Source organism: Fonsecaea erecta (genome assembly GCF_001651985.1).
Source record: "Fonsecaea erecta strain CBS 125763 chromosome Unknown Scaff5, whole genome shotgun sequence".
NCBI classification, from domain to species: domain Eukaryota; kingdom Fungi; phylum Ascomycota; class Eurotiomycetes; order Chaetothyriales; family Herpotrichiellaceae; genus Fonsecaea; species Fonsecaea erecta.
Genome location: NW_017387248.1, coordinates 1,403,685 through 1,418,172, shown reverse-complemented (window position 1 = coordinate 1,418,172; position 14,488 = coordinate 1,403,685). Strand labels below are relative to the sequence as shown.

The following is a 14,488-nucleotide window of genomic DNA, read 5'->3' as shown; positions in this document are numbered from 1 at the left end:
ATGCCAGAGTCTTGGATGATTCGTTCAAGGCCTCTAACTATACCGAGTGTCTATTTGGAAGTTGTCCCAGAAGCAAGACGTGCCTCTCTGGTCATTTAAATGGATCCGACCAAATCACATCGTTTCTCTGAACCCAACGCTCGAAAACTTCTTACAATCCTTTTCAAGCAAAGACGTTGTGCTCGACGAACCTCGTCCGATTTTGCGTTCGCTGGGACTCAATAGGTAGGCGTGAGGGTGGTAAATTGACCGAAAATCATCAACTGGATGATCGGCTCAGTATATTACAAGAACAAATAGAAGCACACACAGAGGATGAGAGGGAGGCAGGGAGCCTCTATATCGACGGTTTGGATGACAACATGCTGTTACCTCCATCACGATCCGACACCTCACCTAACGTTACACTCTGTCTGTCCTTCCCCCAGCTATTTTGGGTGAGGAACTTGTTCCAGCCTGACGAGTCGGTTCTATCAGATAATATTGTACGAGAGGACCCGGATAAAGGTTCAGCTTGCTTGGGTTTGAGGACTGGAACATATCAGAGCAGTCATTGATCCTGTCGAACAAGCGGTAGCTGCACACAAGGAGCACCAGGACCAGCGAAAACAGGAAGTAGGAAACCCAGAACTCCAAACCTTGCGGGACACGCCGACGCCTTGCGCGGTGACAGGTACAGGCCCCTTAGCGATCAACCCTCATAATTCAAGTGTTGTCCGAAGAGACGATACCCTCATTGCCATTGTCGTCGCTGTCGCTGCTCCAGTCTCCCTGACTCGACCCAGAAGAAGGACGTCCCTCCCCTCGTATTGACAGGGCACCTTTCTAGAATTGTCGACGATGGAGCCAGCTAAGGCGGAGAGCGGAACAGGCTGATGTGCAGCAGTAGCAACCGCTTATCCGCACGTGGAGTGGCATGCCCGATGAACTCTTTTCTTTTTTTTCCCCGATGACATCGACTTCTGATCCTTATGGTTCCTGGACAATCAATCAATCAATCAATCAATCTCTTTGTTTTGGCCCCCTTCAACCCCCTCCCCGGTTGGTGCCAGCTCTTTTCGGTGTGCTGTTACAGTTCCAGGGTTGCACATTGCAGCCACCTCGTGCGACACAGATCTCGCTTTCCCCCTCCCAAGCGATTGAAAGGATCGGTGTGCAAGCGAGGACGAGGAAAAAGGAAGGGAAAAAACTCGTTTGCGCCGTACAACAGCAACCACCAGCACTAAATCTTCACCTCTATTTCCACCGTCTGCCAAAGACCCTGACTGAACCATGCCTGTGCATCGACGACTCAACATGCCTGCATATCCACATTTACGTGTATATGTCTGCTGCTCGTAAGCCGCACCGCTCTGGCCTTCAAAAAGAAAAAGAAAAAGAAAAGACAGCTGTCTCTGCCGCCGGGGCTTGGTCTCTCTCTCTCTCTGTGTGTGTGGGTATCGGCTTCGTCGAACGCCTCAACCCGCCATCACGCGATTGATAGCACCACCGCCCCCCTCGTCGAATACAAAGAACATATAGACCAGAATTCCCAGACCCCAACGTCTAGAAGCCAGTCAGATACCTTGCGCTCAGACAAAGAAAGAAAAAGAGAAGAATGCCCGTCTACCTCGTTCATGGCTTCCGCTGGCCGCGCGAGGGCTTCACGGGCATCCGCGTGCACGCCGTGCTACACAACCTCGACAACTGTAGCGTCGAGTACATCCAGAACGCCAACTCGCGCGACGACATCCTCCGCTCCTTTCGCGAAATATACCCGGACATTATGCGAGAGCTCGACCACACGGACGCAAACCCGGCGTCGACGAGAAGATTGGAGTTCATTGAGCAATATAACCCCGACGACCTCGACGGGCCCTACGCTGTCAGCCAGCCCTACGCGTTTGTGGGAGACAAGGTCGTGGTGATCGCTGCGGGGCCGGGCATGGGCCTGACCGGCCCCGGTGTTGCGCAGGCAAGAGCGTACCAGCAGCACCACCATGCTCCTCCACCAGAGCCAGAATCTCCTCAGCTTTCCAACAAGAAACAACGTGCCACGACGCTACCCATGTCCAAGCCGGCGCCCTTCAACTCCCCCGCGGACACCACGGCGCTGAGTGTCAATCTGGACGAGGTTCTGGCCGACGGTCCCGGTCTGACAAACAAAGCGTGGGAGGCGCTGGCGGATCTGAGAGACAAGATCGCCGAGGGCGAGAAGATCGGCTGGTGGGTCGTCTACAACGGTGATCCGGAACGGTCGTTTGATGATGTCGAAGACGACGAGGACGAGCAAGAGGACGACGAAATGGAAGACGTGAATGAGGAAGACGAAGACGGCGACACGGAGACTGTTGTTGGTGCTGCTGTTACTTCTCCTCCGTCGTCTTCTGCTGGTGCTGCTACTTCGGCCTCCTCGAGGAGAGGCCATCGTCCCACGCCCAGCGACTCCCTTCCTATCCCTACGTCTACCATAACCAACTATCCACAGTCCATTCCCTCTGGGGCACCCACGCTTGGCCAAACACAACACATCGCCTCTCAAATGCAACAGCCACAGCCCCAACGTCAAGAAGGAGGCTCGCCGGGCCTGACCGCCTTGCCGGTGCGACATACACCGCCTTCCTCCGTAGGACCAGGGATACGGCCAACCACTGCACCGGCCACCTCCGAGACCGGCAAAGGCAAACAGAAGGAAAAGGACAAGGACCTTTCGGAAGACCCGGTCAAAACAAAGGATGGGGCGAAGCCGCAGGGGCTGAGAAAGAAGTTCTTCGGGAGAAGGACCTGAATGGGTTTTGTTCATGAAGTTAAATGATTCTGACGATTCTGACGATACCCACGTATGATGCGCGAAACTCGAAAATACAATAGACACAAATTGGCTGGACCGATAAAACGATCCCCATCTGGCAGACAGGATCCTGTTTTATACCATCACTTCGGACACTGAGAAGAGGTCCGCCTTGCATTGCCTTCCCAGGCAGGTCCTGACACACTACAATGGTGAGAGGAGCAGCTGTTGCCTCATTCAGCAGACAGAAATCAGCTGCTTGCCTGATCAAGACTGCAGGCTGCCTAACTACAACGATGGTATCCATCTTTCATCATGTTTGACGCTGCCGTGACAGGATGCAATCCCGCAACGTGTGTCCTGGAACACCCGGCAGCCTTGGGGCAAGGATGATTTCAAGTATCAAATCGATGCCTCTTAGGACGTGCAGTGTGGCTGTTCTGGCTGGAGGGAGAAGACAGTACGAACTTACCCAGTTCCTGATCACCTGTGAGATCCTGACAGAACGAACGCAAAGCAAGTTTACAATAGACCCAGGAGCGTTCGTCCAGCGGTAAGGAATGCTCATGACGGGCGGCCGGGACGGGATGGGGAACCTTGGATGATTTAAACCACGTGCCTTCACCGCGAGATGGAGCAGGCCACTTCACCCGGGGAGGCGCGGAGACGTACGGACAAGAAGTAGATGGATTCAGAGGTTAGCCGGAGGACACGTTGGACCACGAATTGATGTGTTTCCCCTTCGGTGGCCAGCTCCAGGCCAGTGTTGTGGTAAGATGGTTTGGTCCGCTGTAAAGCCACGCAGGGGATGTCCAGACTAAGGTTTGAAGTTCGGGTTATCAAAATGCTTTTGAATGTCGTACCTCTGCCATGAAGGGCCGAAACAGCAAAGGGATGTGTCCTGCTCATTACAGAAATCCATGCAGAGGAGTTGAACAAATCCGGCTTTCAGAACCTTTCCATAGTGCAAGCCCTGAAGTTGCAACAGCAAACACCGAAACAAAAATGTTGTGACAATCCTTCGTGAAGTGGTCATCTGGACTGGCCAGGGGCAGAGCAAGGGACCATCTGTGGCTTGCAGACCTTCCTGTGGCTCCTGCTGAGTGATGGCCTGGTCCGTTGCTCAACTCATGAAAACTGAGCTGCTAGGTTCTGGCCTTCCCTACATCGAGAGCAGTCAGTCGTCAAAGATCCTTGGGATCCCACTAGTATCGTCGGTCGTCGTAGCCACCATAACCGCCGGCATAGCCATAGCGTGGAGGACTTCTGGGCCGACCGTACGGGTCGCCGCCGCGCGCATATGGATCTCCATAGCCTCGAATAGGCGGTGGTGGCGGTCCACGAGGATCATATGGATCGGGATCGTATCTCCTCGGTGGTGGTGGTCCGTAGTCCCGTGGTGGAGTGCGTCTTCCGTAGCCTCGGTCATAGTAGTCGTCAATAGGTGGGCGACGTCCAGGTGAACGCTCACGATAGCCTCGCGGACTCCATCCTCGTGGTGGGGGTCCTCGGCGATCATATTCATCCGCTGGTCCATACCGACCACGAGGTGGGGACCTCTGTCGATAGCTGCGATTGTCCGGTCGTTCCTCCTGGATCTGGGCCGACTGGTTAGAAGACACGGCAAGAGATGATTGTGATCAATACGTACGTCGAGTGTACAGTGAACAGTCGCTCCCTTAAAGGTCTGTCCATCTAGTTTTTCCACCGCAGTCTTGAGGTCGGATGAGGTTTCGAATTCCACAAACCTTGGGCAGATGGTGAGCAGATGTGGGAAGGAAAAGAATGTCAGAATTACCCTTTGCCATCGCGGTCACGACCAGTCTCCGAGTATACCACGTCCAGTTGGCCCGAGCTTCGCGCAAAGTCCTTCAGGTCCTGGAAGCTGGTGAGCAGGTTTCTCCGTAGGGTAGCAAAGGTCGAAGATGATCAAGACTCCAATCCCTCAAACACAGGCATGCTTCATGGGATCTCCGTCACATCCAAGAACAAGGCCACCAAGAATCGAGGCAGAAAAGATTGTAGTCTCCGGTGATCTTTGATCCAGACGGGATTATGTAGCAGAGTGGGAGTTCTAACCTGCCAGCTGGTATCCGGTTGCAGTCCAGTAATCTGCATGCGATAGATGGTGCGACGGGGCCGAGGAACGTTGCGATCAGAGGGACCAGCGAAGTCATCTTTCCGGCGCGGGCCTCTAGCAAACTGCACAGTGAGACGCTCGCCCTTGAACATAGTTCCGTCTGTTGTCTGTGTCAGGAGAAGTCTTGGGAGAAGAGGAGGGACGGGGGAGGTTGGTCATACGGAATGCTGATGGAAAGTTAGCGGATCAGAACTGGGAACGGGTGGGAAAGACTTACCAGGGACAACGTCTCGCGCATCCATGGCGTCCTCGTATTCAATGAAGCCAAAGCCGTTCATGAGCTTGATCTCTTTAATAGAGCCGGTGCCATGAGTGCCAAAGTGCTCCTCAATGTCCTGTTTGGTGACTGGAAGGCAGAAAGTGAGAGTCAGCGACCGGCGCAGCCCCGGAACAGGTGTCGAGCGGGTCCAGGAGTCAATATTCAGGGTTCAGCTATCCTCCAAGTATGTAACATTTGTCCAGGGCGCCAAAGAAGGGAGAATGGGATGAAGGTGAGCATACTGTTGCGCGGAAGGTTTCCCAGATAGAGCCGGGTGGATGAAACGTCGGCCATGTTGGACTGCAGCCTGCGAAGGAGTCCGGACGACGATCCAAGTAGGTTCGCAACTGTGATCCAATGGTCAAGAGACGCAGGATAGACCCAGTTCGCAGACGGACCGCAAGCCCAGACGTGGAAATGAGGCGGAGGTGATATAGCCTGGCGGGGACAGGGGAACCAACAAGCGGGTGGAAGTGACCGAGTTGGAAGGTGTGATAGTAGTTGAACAGCCACAGAACGGGATGTGATTCGGATAGAGGAGAGGACTCAGAAAGTGATAGACGTGCACCAGGTTCGCAAGCCTTGAAGGTGGAGGATGGAAGGCGGAAAGTGGGAAGAAGAAAGAAAGGGTCGCGTCTCGGTGCAACCTTTGAGCTTTGCCTCACTTCGAGATGGAATGGTGCCAAGCCACGACTGCCGGCGCCGGCCAGACAACTACGAGGCGGTCATTACCTGCACCCCTCCACCAACCAATCGCTTCTTTCACCACCATCAACATTGCTCTCACCCTCCTCATCAGCACCATCCACAATTCGTTGGAGGGAAGTTGACTCTCCAGCTCCCGATGTCCGAGTTGGGGGCAAGCACCTTCTGGCGTCCCCTAATAGACCAGCTGCAGAACTGTGCCCCCGATGATCCCATTCACAAATGTTTCTCAGCCGGTATGGGCAAGGATATCCTGGAACAGGCTGATGAACTTTTCAACCTCGCGCACAGAAAGCTCCATACTTTCCCCTTCAAGGATGTCCAGCCTTGTTGGTTTCGCCTCTACACGGACGCCAGTATCGTTCAAGTGCTGAAGTTGCTTGGTGTCACTTCTCCTGCCCTGGAAGATTCGATGCTATCTGAGTCTCTGAAAATCCATCTCGATGAGGTTGTGTCCATACTAGACATGGCTTTAATCATGGCTGGGGGCCTGGGACGAGAACAGCTGATCCACGATATCTTGGCCAAATTAAAAGCTGCCAATGTAAGTGACGAGAAAGACGAGGAGCGCTCACGAAAGAGAAGGCGAGTCGATGGGAAGTCTGGGTCTGGTGAAATCCCCGATGATCTCCTGCCTGCAGAAAGCGTCTCCATACCTACCATTAAATTTCCAGTCCTGCAGATGGATCGGCCAAGCCTCACGAAGTTCTCCCAGCACATTCAGCAAATACGGGAACCTGTGGTCTTGACAAACACCATCAATCATTGGCCAGCTCTTGAAAAATGGCATCGTACTTCCTTTTGGCTCGACGCTACGATTGGCGGCCGTCGCCTTGTCCCGATCGAGGTTGGACGAAGCTACACTGATGATGACTGGAGCCAGAAGATTATGCCCTTCAGAGAGTTTCTAAGTCTCTATTTACTACAATCATCGGATGATGGATCAAGCAGAAGCCCTAGAAATAATGATCAGACGGGATATCTGGCGCAGCATGATCTTTTCAAACAGATTCCAGCCCTTCGAAATGATATTGCAACCCCAGACTATTGCTACCTGGAAGCTCCGCCTCCTGAACCTAACACGCCAGTAGCCTTGAGCAAGGCAAAGGAGGGAGTGAAGAAGACAAGTCATCCCACGACCATTCCTCCTTTCCCTGAGTTGCCCGACAAGGACGATGCTGATGAGACGGGACCTGGGGGCGAGGCCCAGACCAATATCTGGTTTGGCCCTGCATGGACGATCTCGCCGCTCCATCACGATCCATACCACAATATCCTGTGCCAGGTCGCTGGCAGAAAATACGTGAGATTGTATTCACCACACCACAGCAAAGCGTTATTACCTAGACCCGAAGACGAGCCTGCTCCTCATCACAAACCAGGTAGTGTAGACGACGGAGAGCAGCACGGTGACACAATTGACATGTCAAACACTTCACAAGTTGACCTCGCCGCCATCGAACTGTCCCCATTCGAAGATTGGGACGAGGTTTACCCCGGGATTAATCAAGTGCCCTACGTTGAGTGTGTCCTCGAGGCTGGCCAGGCGCTCTACATACCTATCGGATGGTGGCACTACGTGCGGAGCTGTTCCGTGGGAATATCTGTGAGCTTTTGGTGGTGATCAGCCAAGGACAAGCAGCACCATTACATGACAAAAATTCAATCGGATGAAGATCGGCTGTGCCCAGGTGTCGATTTGCCCCGGTCCACACGAGAGAGCACAGACCCGCCACGCTCTCCCACGCGCTGCACCTGGAGGGAACCTCTAGCCTGTCTTCGACCAATTTCGACTACTAGACCGTATCGTGCATCATATCAGCTCTGTTCTTGTTGGTTGCCGCCGCACCAGGTAGGCAAAAGCACACGTGGTGAGCATGCAGGTCAGGACTGGGATATCCAGAAGTTGGAAAGCGGGCTTCTTCTCGTGATGAAATTGGATGACGAAATGGAGCAACCTCGCGTGCTCATCCCTCAAAAGGCAACGGTTGGCCGGAGCTTGATGCAGGTGCCAACCCTTTATCTTCGACCAGGGCTCTGGGCCTCTGGCTGGGTGGATTGTTATCAGCACGGTGGCACGCCAACAACCCTTTGATCGCCTGCAACCCTAGCCACCAGCTATCTTTTGGGCAGTGGGTTATAAAGATGATGGCGTCTGCCACTGACTGGATTTTGTAACCTGACCAGCCTACGAAGAGAGCTTGTGCCTGGGCGACTTTATCTGTTCAGCCGGTGTGCACATGCATAATTGTTGCTAGGAGCCCCGCTGGTGCCGCCCCCCACATTCTCCAGGAATACAACGAGATCGAGCATTGTCGCCGGTGAACAGCGCATCCACCCGACAACCCAGCATGGTGGACACGGAGAACGCGGGCACTGCTACTCGCAGCCTGTCCAAGGACGAAGGCCGCCTGCGCGAACTGGGCTACAAGCAAGAATTGAAGCGCGATTGGTCGTTGATTCACAATTTCGGCGTCTCCTTCTCCATCATCTCAGTCATCACCGGTATTACCACTCTGTTCAGCTATGGCTTGAACACTGGCGGACCGGGCGTCATGTCCTGTGGCTGGATCGTTGTCTCCTTCTTCACCATGTTTGTCGGGCTGGGGATGGCTGAAATTGTCTCGGCCATCCCCAGCGCCGGAGGCCCGTATTTCTGGGCTGCAATCCTGGCACCCAAGAAGTGGGCGCCGTTTGCGAGTTGGGTTACAGGGTGGTTCAATCTGCTGGGCCAGGTCGCCGTCACCACCGGCATCACCTTTGGCTGCGCAGGACTTATTTCGACCCTGGCCACTATCAATGGTTACGAACCGACGGCAGGCAGAACCCTGGGGATCTATGCGGCGCTTTTGACCTCGCACGGCATAGTCAACTCTTTTGGCGTCCACATTTTGCGTTACTTGAACAACACCTCCATAGTTCTACACTCGCTCGGTGTCTTCAGCTTTGCTGTCGCCGTCGTCGCCAAGGCTCCTCATCACCAGTCTGCCAAATTTGTGTTTGCCACGTTTTACGATGGGACTGGTGACCCGGGCTGGTCGGTCAGGGCATCGCCCGCATACGTCGCCTGTATCGGTATCCTGATGTCCCAATATACAATTACCGGGTTTGATGCTAGGTGCGCTCATCAAGAATGCAGTGAGACTATTCACGTACTGACCTGTGGCTAGTGCGCATCTTTCCGAGGAAACTCAAAATGCGTCTTGGTCGGCGCCCCTTGGCGTTCTCATGTCAATTGGCTGCTCCGCCGTCTTTGGCTGGTTTCTTATCCTCTGTCTCCTGTTCAGCGTCCAGGACTTCCAGCGTACAATTAGCTCAGAGTATGAGCAGCCGGTCCTTCAGATCCTGGTGGATGTGTTTGGGAAAACGGGGGCCATCGTGCTCTTCGTCCTGATCATCATCTGCGTTTGGCACTGTGGCCTGTTCAGTTTGACCTCCAATTCACGAATGATGTTCAGCTTTGCTCGTGATGGCGGCATCCCTCACTTCTTCCACAAGGTGGATGCCCGGTTCCGAAGTCCCATCCGCACTATCTGGCTCGCTGCGGCACTGGCTTTTCTTCTGGCTGTCCCCAGTCTCGGATCGTCCGTCGCATTCGCTGCGGCAACTTCGATCGCAACCATTGGCCTCTACCTTTCGTATGGGCTTCCGATCTTGATCGGCATGATCAATCCACAGGGGTTTATTCATGGGCCTTTCAATCTCAGATGGGCCTCACGCCCTGTGGCACTCATCGCGTGCATGTGGATCGGTTTCATCACCGTTGTCTTCTGCCTGCCTGAGCTCAACCCTGTCAATTCGCAGACGCTCAACTATACTCCCGTCGCCGTCGGTATCATTGCGGTGTGGTGTCTTGCAAGTTGGTTCTTGTGGGCTAGGAAATGGTTCAGGGGTCCCATTCGACAGGTGGAGGCCGAAGTGGCCGGGATCAATGTTGATGATCCCGATGCTATGGACCGAGCTGAGCGGGAAGGAAGGATCCCTCAACTCGACGATCCTCAGGTAGGCAATGAGAAGAGCCTCCTGGCCACTATGAAGCAGAATTACAATTGAGACGGCGGAAGTGGGTACCAATTGGAGGAAGAATATAAGGCTATATATCCGAGTGGTCAGCTATGGATCATTGATGAGCATTGCAACAGCATGTAACCAGTGGGGCTTTTGACCGGCCATAGTGACACCATGACGGTCAGCTTTATGTGTTACGTTCGTTTCTCGTTGGTTTGTCTGTCTCTCCTTTGTGACAATATTCTACCTTCGGTCGACCTCGCTGCTTCGGCCACCCACACTTTGTGCTTAGGTATGGGCATCATCATCCTGAAAAGCGCTTCAGGACTCCCAAATGAGGAGCCAAAATTAGCGGGAGGCGTGGACCACTAAAGAGACAGAAAGTGATCAGCATGGCATTCCCAGAGTTATTGGGCTAGACATCAAGCTGAAGTGACTATCTGCCAACTTCAGAGCTTCGACGCCCTCACGCTGACATTTGCATCCGCGAACGGCTCTCCCCCACCCAGATAAGGAGTTGAACCCATCTCGGCTCTGGTGATCATGGAATAGGCACCAAGGCACAAGTTCGGCCACGCTGATTCCCAAGCTGACTCGGCAGTCCACAGCGGGGTCGACGAAGGAGGAGGGAGTGGTGGGGGAAGTTTCTTCCACGAGCAACAAACAGTCAGCAATGAGGTTTCCAGCCCGTGGCAATCCATCCCAAGGACCCAAGGACCCAAGAGCCCAGGAACCCAAGAACCCAAGAACCCAAGCTGATGGCGGAGCCCCACGAAAGTTGCATTTTGGAGAACACCAGCTCAACCGACGATTATCTCTGGTCAAGCGACTGTGTATGGAGGGGAACCTTACTCTGCCCATTGGATTGTCAGTCTGCCCAGAGATGACTTTGTTTCTTCGGCGTGGCCTGAGCGAGAAGTCTATATACTCAGCCGCTCGGGGTTCTTTGGGGGCAACGAGTACACACCACACACACATATATAACCAAGTCTCTGCTAAGTCGTTCGCCTTTGCTCTAATACCAGCTGAGCAATCAATCATTTCCCACTGCGTTTCGTAGAGGACTTTGGACGTCGTTGCCCTTTAAGCCCCTCCAATCGATGATTTGTGGCTAGATTACATAGATTCAGATCAGTCGTGCTCCGCCATACAGTTACTCATTTACACATAAAGACATCGCACAGCGAGTTGCGCACGCAAAGGCTACCATGGGCTCCATCACACAGACCTCCAAGCGGACCATCACCGACGACGACATCTCGAGTCTCAAGACCCTGCTCTCGTCGACCAACGCCACTGTCCTCACCCCACAAGATGAGGAGGCGTACTCGGCCTCGATAAAACGCTGGTCCAGCGCCGCCCAGAAGCCCGCCGGAGTGGTCGTCGTCCCGACCAACGTCGACGAGGTCGCCCGCGTGGTCAAGTATGCCACGGACGAGGGCATCGACCTCGCCGTCAAGGGCGGCGGCCACTCCACCGCCGGGGTCAGCAGCACCCACGGCGGGCTGCTGATCGATCTCAATGCCAAGATGCGCCACGTTGACGTCGACCTGGACAAGAAACTGTTCATAATCCAGGGCGGTGCCGCGTGGGGCGACGTCGACCAGGCAGGCGTGCAGCACGGTCTGGCCACGGTGGGCGGCACGGTGGCCGACACGGGCGTCGGCGGGTTAACGCTCGGGGGCGGCTACGGATGGCTCTCGGGCCAGAAGGGCCTGGTGATCGACAACCTGGTCGAGTGCACGATCGTGCTCGCGTCGGGGGAGATCCAGAAGGCCAGCCGCGCCGAAAACCCGGACCTGTTCTGGGCGCTGCAGGGCGCGGGCCAGAACTTCGGCGTCGTCACCGAGTTCGTGCTTAAGGCGTACGACCAGGGCGACGTGTTCGCCGGCATGCTCATCTTCCCACCCACGCCCGCGGTGGTCGAGAAGGTCGTCGCCGCCACCAACGACCTATACACGCCCGACGCGCAGGGCAAGACCAAGGTCGCCGGCCGCGGCGCCGGTGGCATCGCCTTCGCGCGGCCCCCGCCCGCCGAGGGCCAGGTCATGCTGCTGGCGGTGATCATCTACTTTGGGACCGAGGCCGAGGCCCGGGAGAAATACAAGGCGCTGTACGACATCGGCCCGGTGGTGGACACGACGGCCATGGTGCCGTACCCGGTGATCAACACGGTGCTGGCGCCGCCGATCGGGCTCCGCGCGAGCATGAAGGGCACGTCGTTCACGATGCCGATCCGGGCCGGTTTCGTGACCGACGTGCTGCGCGAGTACACGGCCTTCACGGACGGCAACGACGACACGGGCATCAGCCTCGTGCTGTGGGAGGTGTACGACCCGGCGCAGGTGGTGGCCCACGGCGGCGACGACGACCGTGCCGGCAGCTTCGCCAACCGCGGCTGGCACCTCAACGGCATGATCTGCCCCATCTGGACCAAGCCCGACCACGATGCCGCCTGTCGCCAGTGGGCCCGCGACCTCACCGCCCTGTTCAAGGCCGAGCTCGAGTCCCAGGCCGGCCAAGAGACGGGTACGGGCGTCGACGGCGGCGTAGGCTTGAAGGGGAAGAAGGGCGCCACCATGCTATATGGGAACTATGACCGTGAGTTTACTGTTACCTTTCTCTCTTCCCCCCTTCTTTTTTTTCCTCTTCGAACATAATATCGTCTTCCCACTTTTGTACCACCTTTTCCGATCCTCCCTCCCTCCTTCCCTCTATGATTAGCTACCATAGCCGAGTATATACACTAACCCATGGCTCTTCTTCTTCTCGTTGATATATATAGAGTACGACGAGAAATCCCGCGACATCTTTGGCGAGAACTACCCGCGCCTGCAGAAGCTGAAGGCCCAGTACGACCCAACCAACATGTTCAACAAGCTCTTTGCTGTCTCGCCACAGTTGTGATGGGAATCATATATACAATATGTATATATTCGATCATCAGGGTGGAGTTGGATTCTTCGCTGGATCAACAATACACAGTACTTAGACAGCCAGCGGCTTGACTGTTGTGAGATGGGGAAATAGCCATTGCATTCATCCATGGACACTCGTGAATCTTGATGGCCTCGTTCGACTCATACTGGACTTCACACCGACTGCGACCCACTGCGCTGATCTGATCAATACATTTTCAATGTTTTCAATTCATTAGGTCTTGTTTACTCATTCTATGAAACTGCCCTTTTTGTTCGTGTCGAACATGCTTGTCTCATCGAGACCAGGCCAACATCGTCGCACTCTCACTCTCACTCTCACTCTCCATGCGTGATCACAATCTTGCCGCCCGCGTCATGGCTTTGCAGCAACTCATGTGCCTTCTGGATCTCGTTGTACCTGAACACGAATGTCGGCTTCGCGTCCCACTCGCCCCGCTCGATCTTGTCCGCAATCTCCTGCAGGGGGATATTCGCGAGCGGAAAATCCTCCGTGCCGAGCACCTTGCTGTGGAACAGGCTGAAGTGCACGCCGGGGTCCATCTCGATCATCGGGTTGAAGTCCTTGACCGGCGCGAGGCCGCCCAACCACCCGGCTTGGAGCATGCGTCCGCCAGGGCGAGTGAGACGGATGGAGTCGAGGAGGGCGACATTGCCGATCAAATTGAGAGTCTTGTCGAATTTGCGGTCGGGGAGGAATTTTTGGCTGAGCGGGTTTTCCTCGAGGACCATGTCTTCCACACCCATCTTCTTCAGCATGTCGAACCGTCCTGGACGTCTCGTGGTGGCAGTGACTCTGGCCCCGGCATTGACGGCAAGATGAACGGACGCTTGACCGATAGTGCTTGTCGCGCCACGGATGAGGATCCGTTCTCCCTTATGCAGATCAAGGACAGTGAAGACGCACGAATAGGCCGTGGCATATACCTCGGGCAGAGCAGCGAGTTGTTCCCAAGGGAGGTTGGTCTTGACTGGCACCACATTTGTCATGGGGACGTTGACGAATTCCCCGTAGCCACCAGGTCGGTTTCGACCCATCCCACCCATTACCCCGATCACTCGGTCGCCTTTTTGGAACTTGCCCGAGGGGTCTGCCTCGACAATGCCCACGCATTCTAGGCCTGAGATGGGATTCCATTCGTCCCATTCACCTCTCCGCATGTGCATTTCGGCATGGTTCAAGCCAAATGCTTTCACGTGGACAAGCACTTCCCCCGATGTCGGGGCGGGCTTCGGGACGGTCTGGTGCTGTAGAACTTCTGGGCCTCCAAAGGCGGAGATGACGATGGCTTGCATGGTTTCTTGGTTAGACATGGTTGTGAGATGGATGGTAACTCGAGTATATAGATTGGTGAAATTTGGTATTATGCTGGTATTAGTGTTTGATGTGTTTGTTTTTATGGTCGATGGGTGACCAAGTATGTAGTTGATTGCAATGCTTTCTGCTCTGATCAAGGATGGGCTCACGCCTTTATATCTCTACTCACATTCACCAGATGTATTCTGCCAACATCATGGTTCCTCAACGTGCTGCTCTTCACACTGCAAGGCTCAGGGCCGTGGAATACGAAGACATATGCACGGGCAAGGATGAGGTGTTGCCTGTTTCGGAACAGGCGCATCGCATTGGCAGCGACCACGAGTCAGTTGGGTTCGTCGGGACGCTG

General features: G+C 54.8%; 6 protein-coding genes across 6 annotated transcripts; 4 read left to right on the top strand and 2 right to left on the bottom strand.

The window, feature by feature from the left end:
* Positions 1–1,597: 1,597 nt before the first annotated feature.
* On the top strand, positions 1,598–2,767 carry AYL99_06579 (hypothetical protein; the record flags this gene model as incomplete). The annotated part of the gene is made up of 1 exon (XM_018838088.1): positions 1,598–2,767. The coding sequence occupies one exon, from the start codon at positions 1,598–1,600 to the stop codon at positions 2,765–2,767; it is 1,170 nt and encodes a 389-aa protein (XP_018692648.1).
* A 1,208-nt stretch (positions 2,768–3,975) lies between these two features.
* Positions 3,976–5,463, bottom strand: AYL99_06578 (hypothetical protein; the record flags this gene model as incomplete). The annotated part of the gene is made up of 7 exons (XM_018838087.1): positions 3,976–4,368; positions 4,422–4,518; positions 4,569–4,648; positions 4,850–5,010; positions 5,072–5,077; positions 5,128–5,256; positions 5,412–5,463. 7 exons carry the CDS (start codon positions 5,461–5,463, stop codon positions 3,976–3,978), a joined length of 918 nt encoding a protein of 305 aa, XP_018692647.1.
* A 550-nt stretch (positions 5,464–6,013) lies between these two features.
* On the top strand, positions 6,014–7,498 carry AYL99_06577 (hypothetical protein; the record flags this gene model as incomplete). Its single annotated transcript, XM_018838086.1, has 1 exon — positions 6,014–7,498. One exon carries the CDS (start codon positions 6,014–6,016, stop codon positions 7,496–7,498), a length of 1,485 nt encoding a protein of 494 aa, XP_018692646.1.
* A 727-nt stretch (positions 7,499–8,225) lies between these two features.
* AYL99_06576 (hypothetical protein) lies at positions 8,226–9,927 on the top strand (the record flags this gene model as incomplete). The annotated part of the gene is made up of 2 exons (XM_018838085.1): positions 8,226–8,992; positions 9,045–9,927. The coding sequence occupies 2 exons, from the start codon at positions 8,226–8,228 to the stop codon at positions 9,925–9,927; spliced, it is 1,650 nt and encodes a 549-aa protein (XP_018692645.1).
* Positions 9,928–11,090: 1,163 nt separating this feature from the next.
* Positions 11,091–12,789, top strand: AYL99_06575 (hypothetical protein; the record flags this gene model as incomplete). The annotated part of the gene is made up of 2 exons (XM_018838084.1): positions 11,091–12,483; positions 12,668–12,789. 2 exons carry the CDS (start codon positions 11,091–11,093, stop codon positions 12,787–12,789), a joined length of 1,515 nt encoding a protein of 504 aa, XP_018692644.1.
* Positions 12,790–13,139: 350 nt separating this feature from the next.
* Positions 13,140–14,135, bottom strand: AYL99_06574 (hypothetical protein; the record flags this gene model as incomplete). Its single annotated transcript, XM_018838083.1, has 1 exon — positions 13,140–14,135. One exon carries the CDS (start codon positions 14,133–14,135, stop codon positions 13,140–13,142), a length of 996 nt encoding a protein of 331 aa, XP_018692643.1.
* Positions 14,136–14,488: the final 353 nt, after the last annotated feature.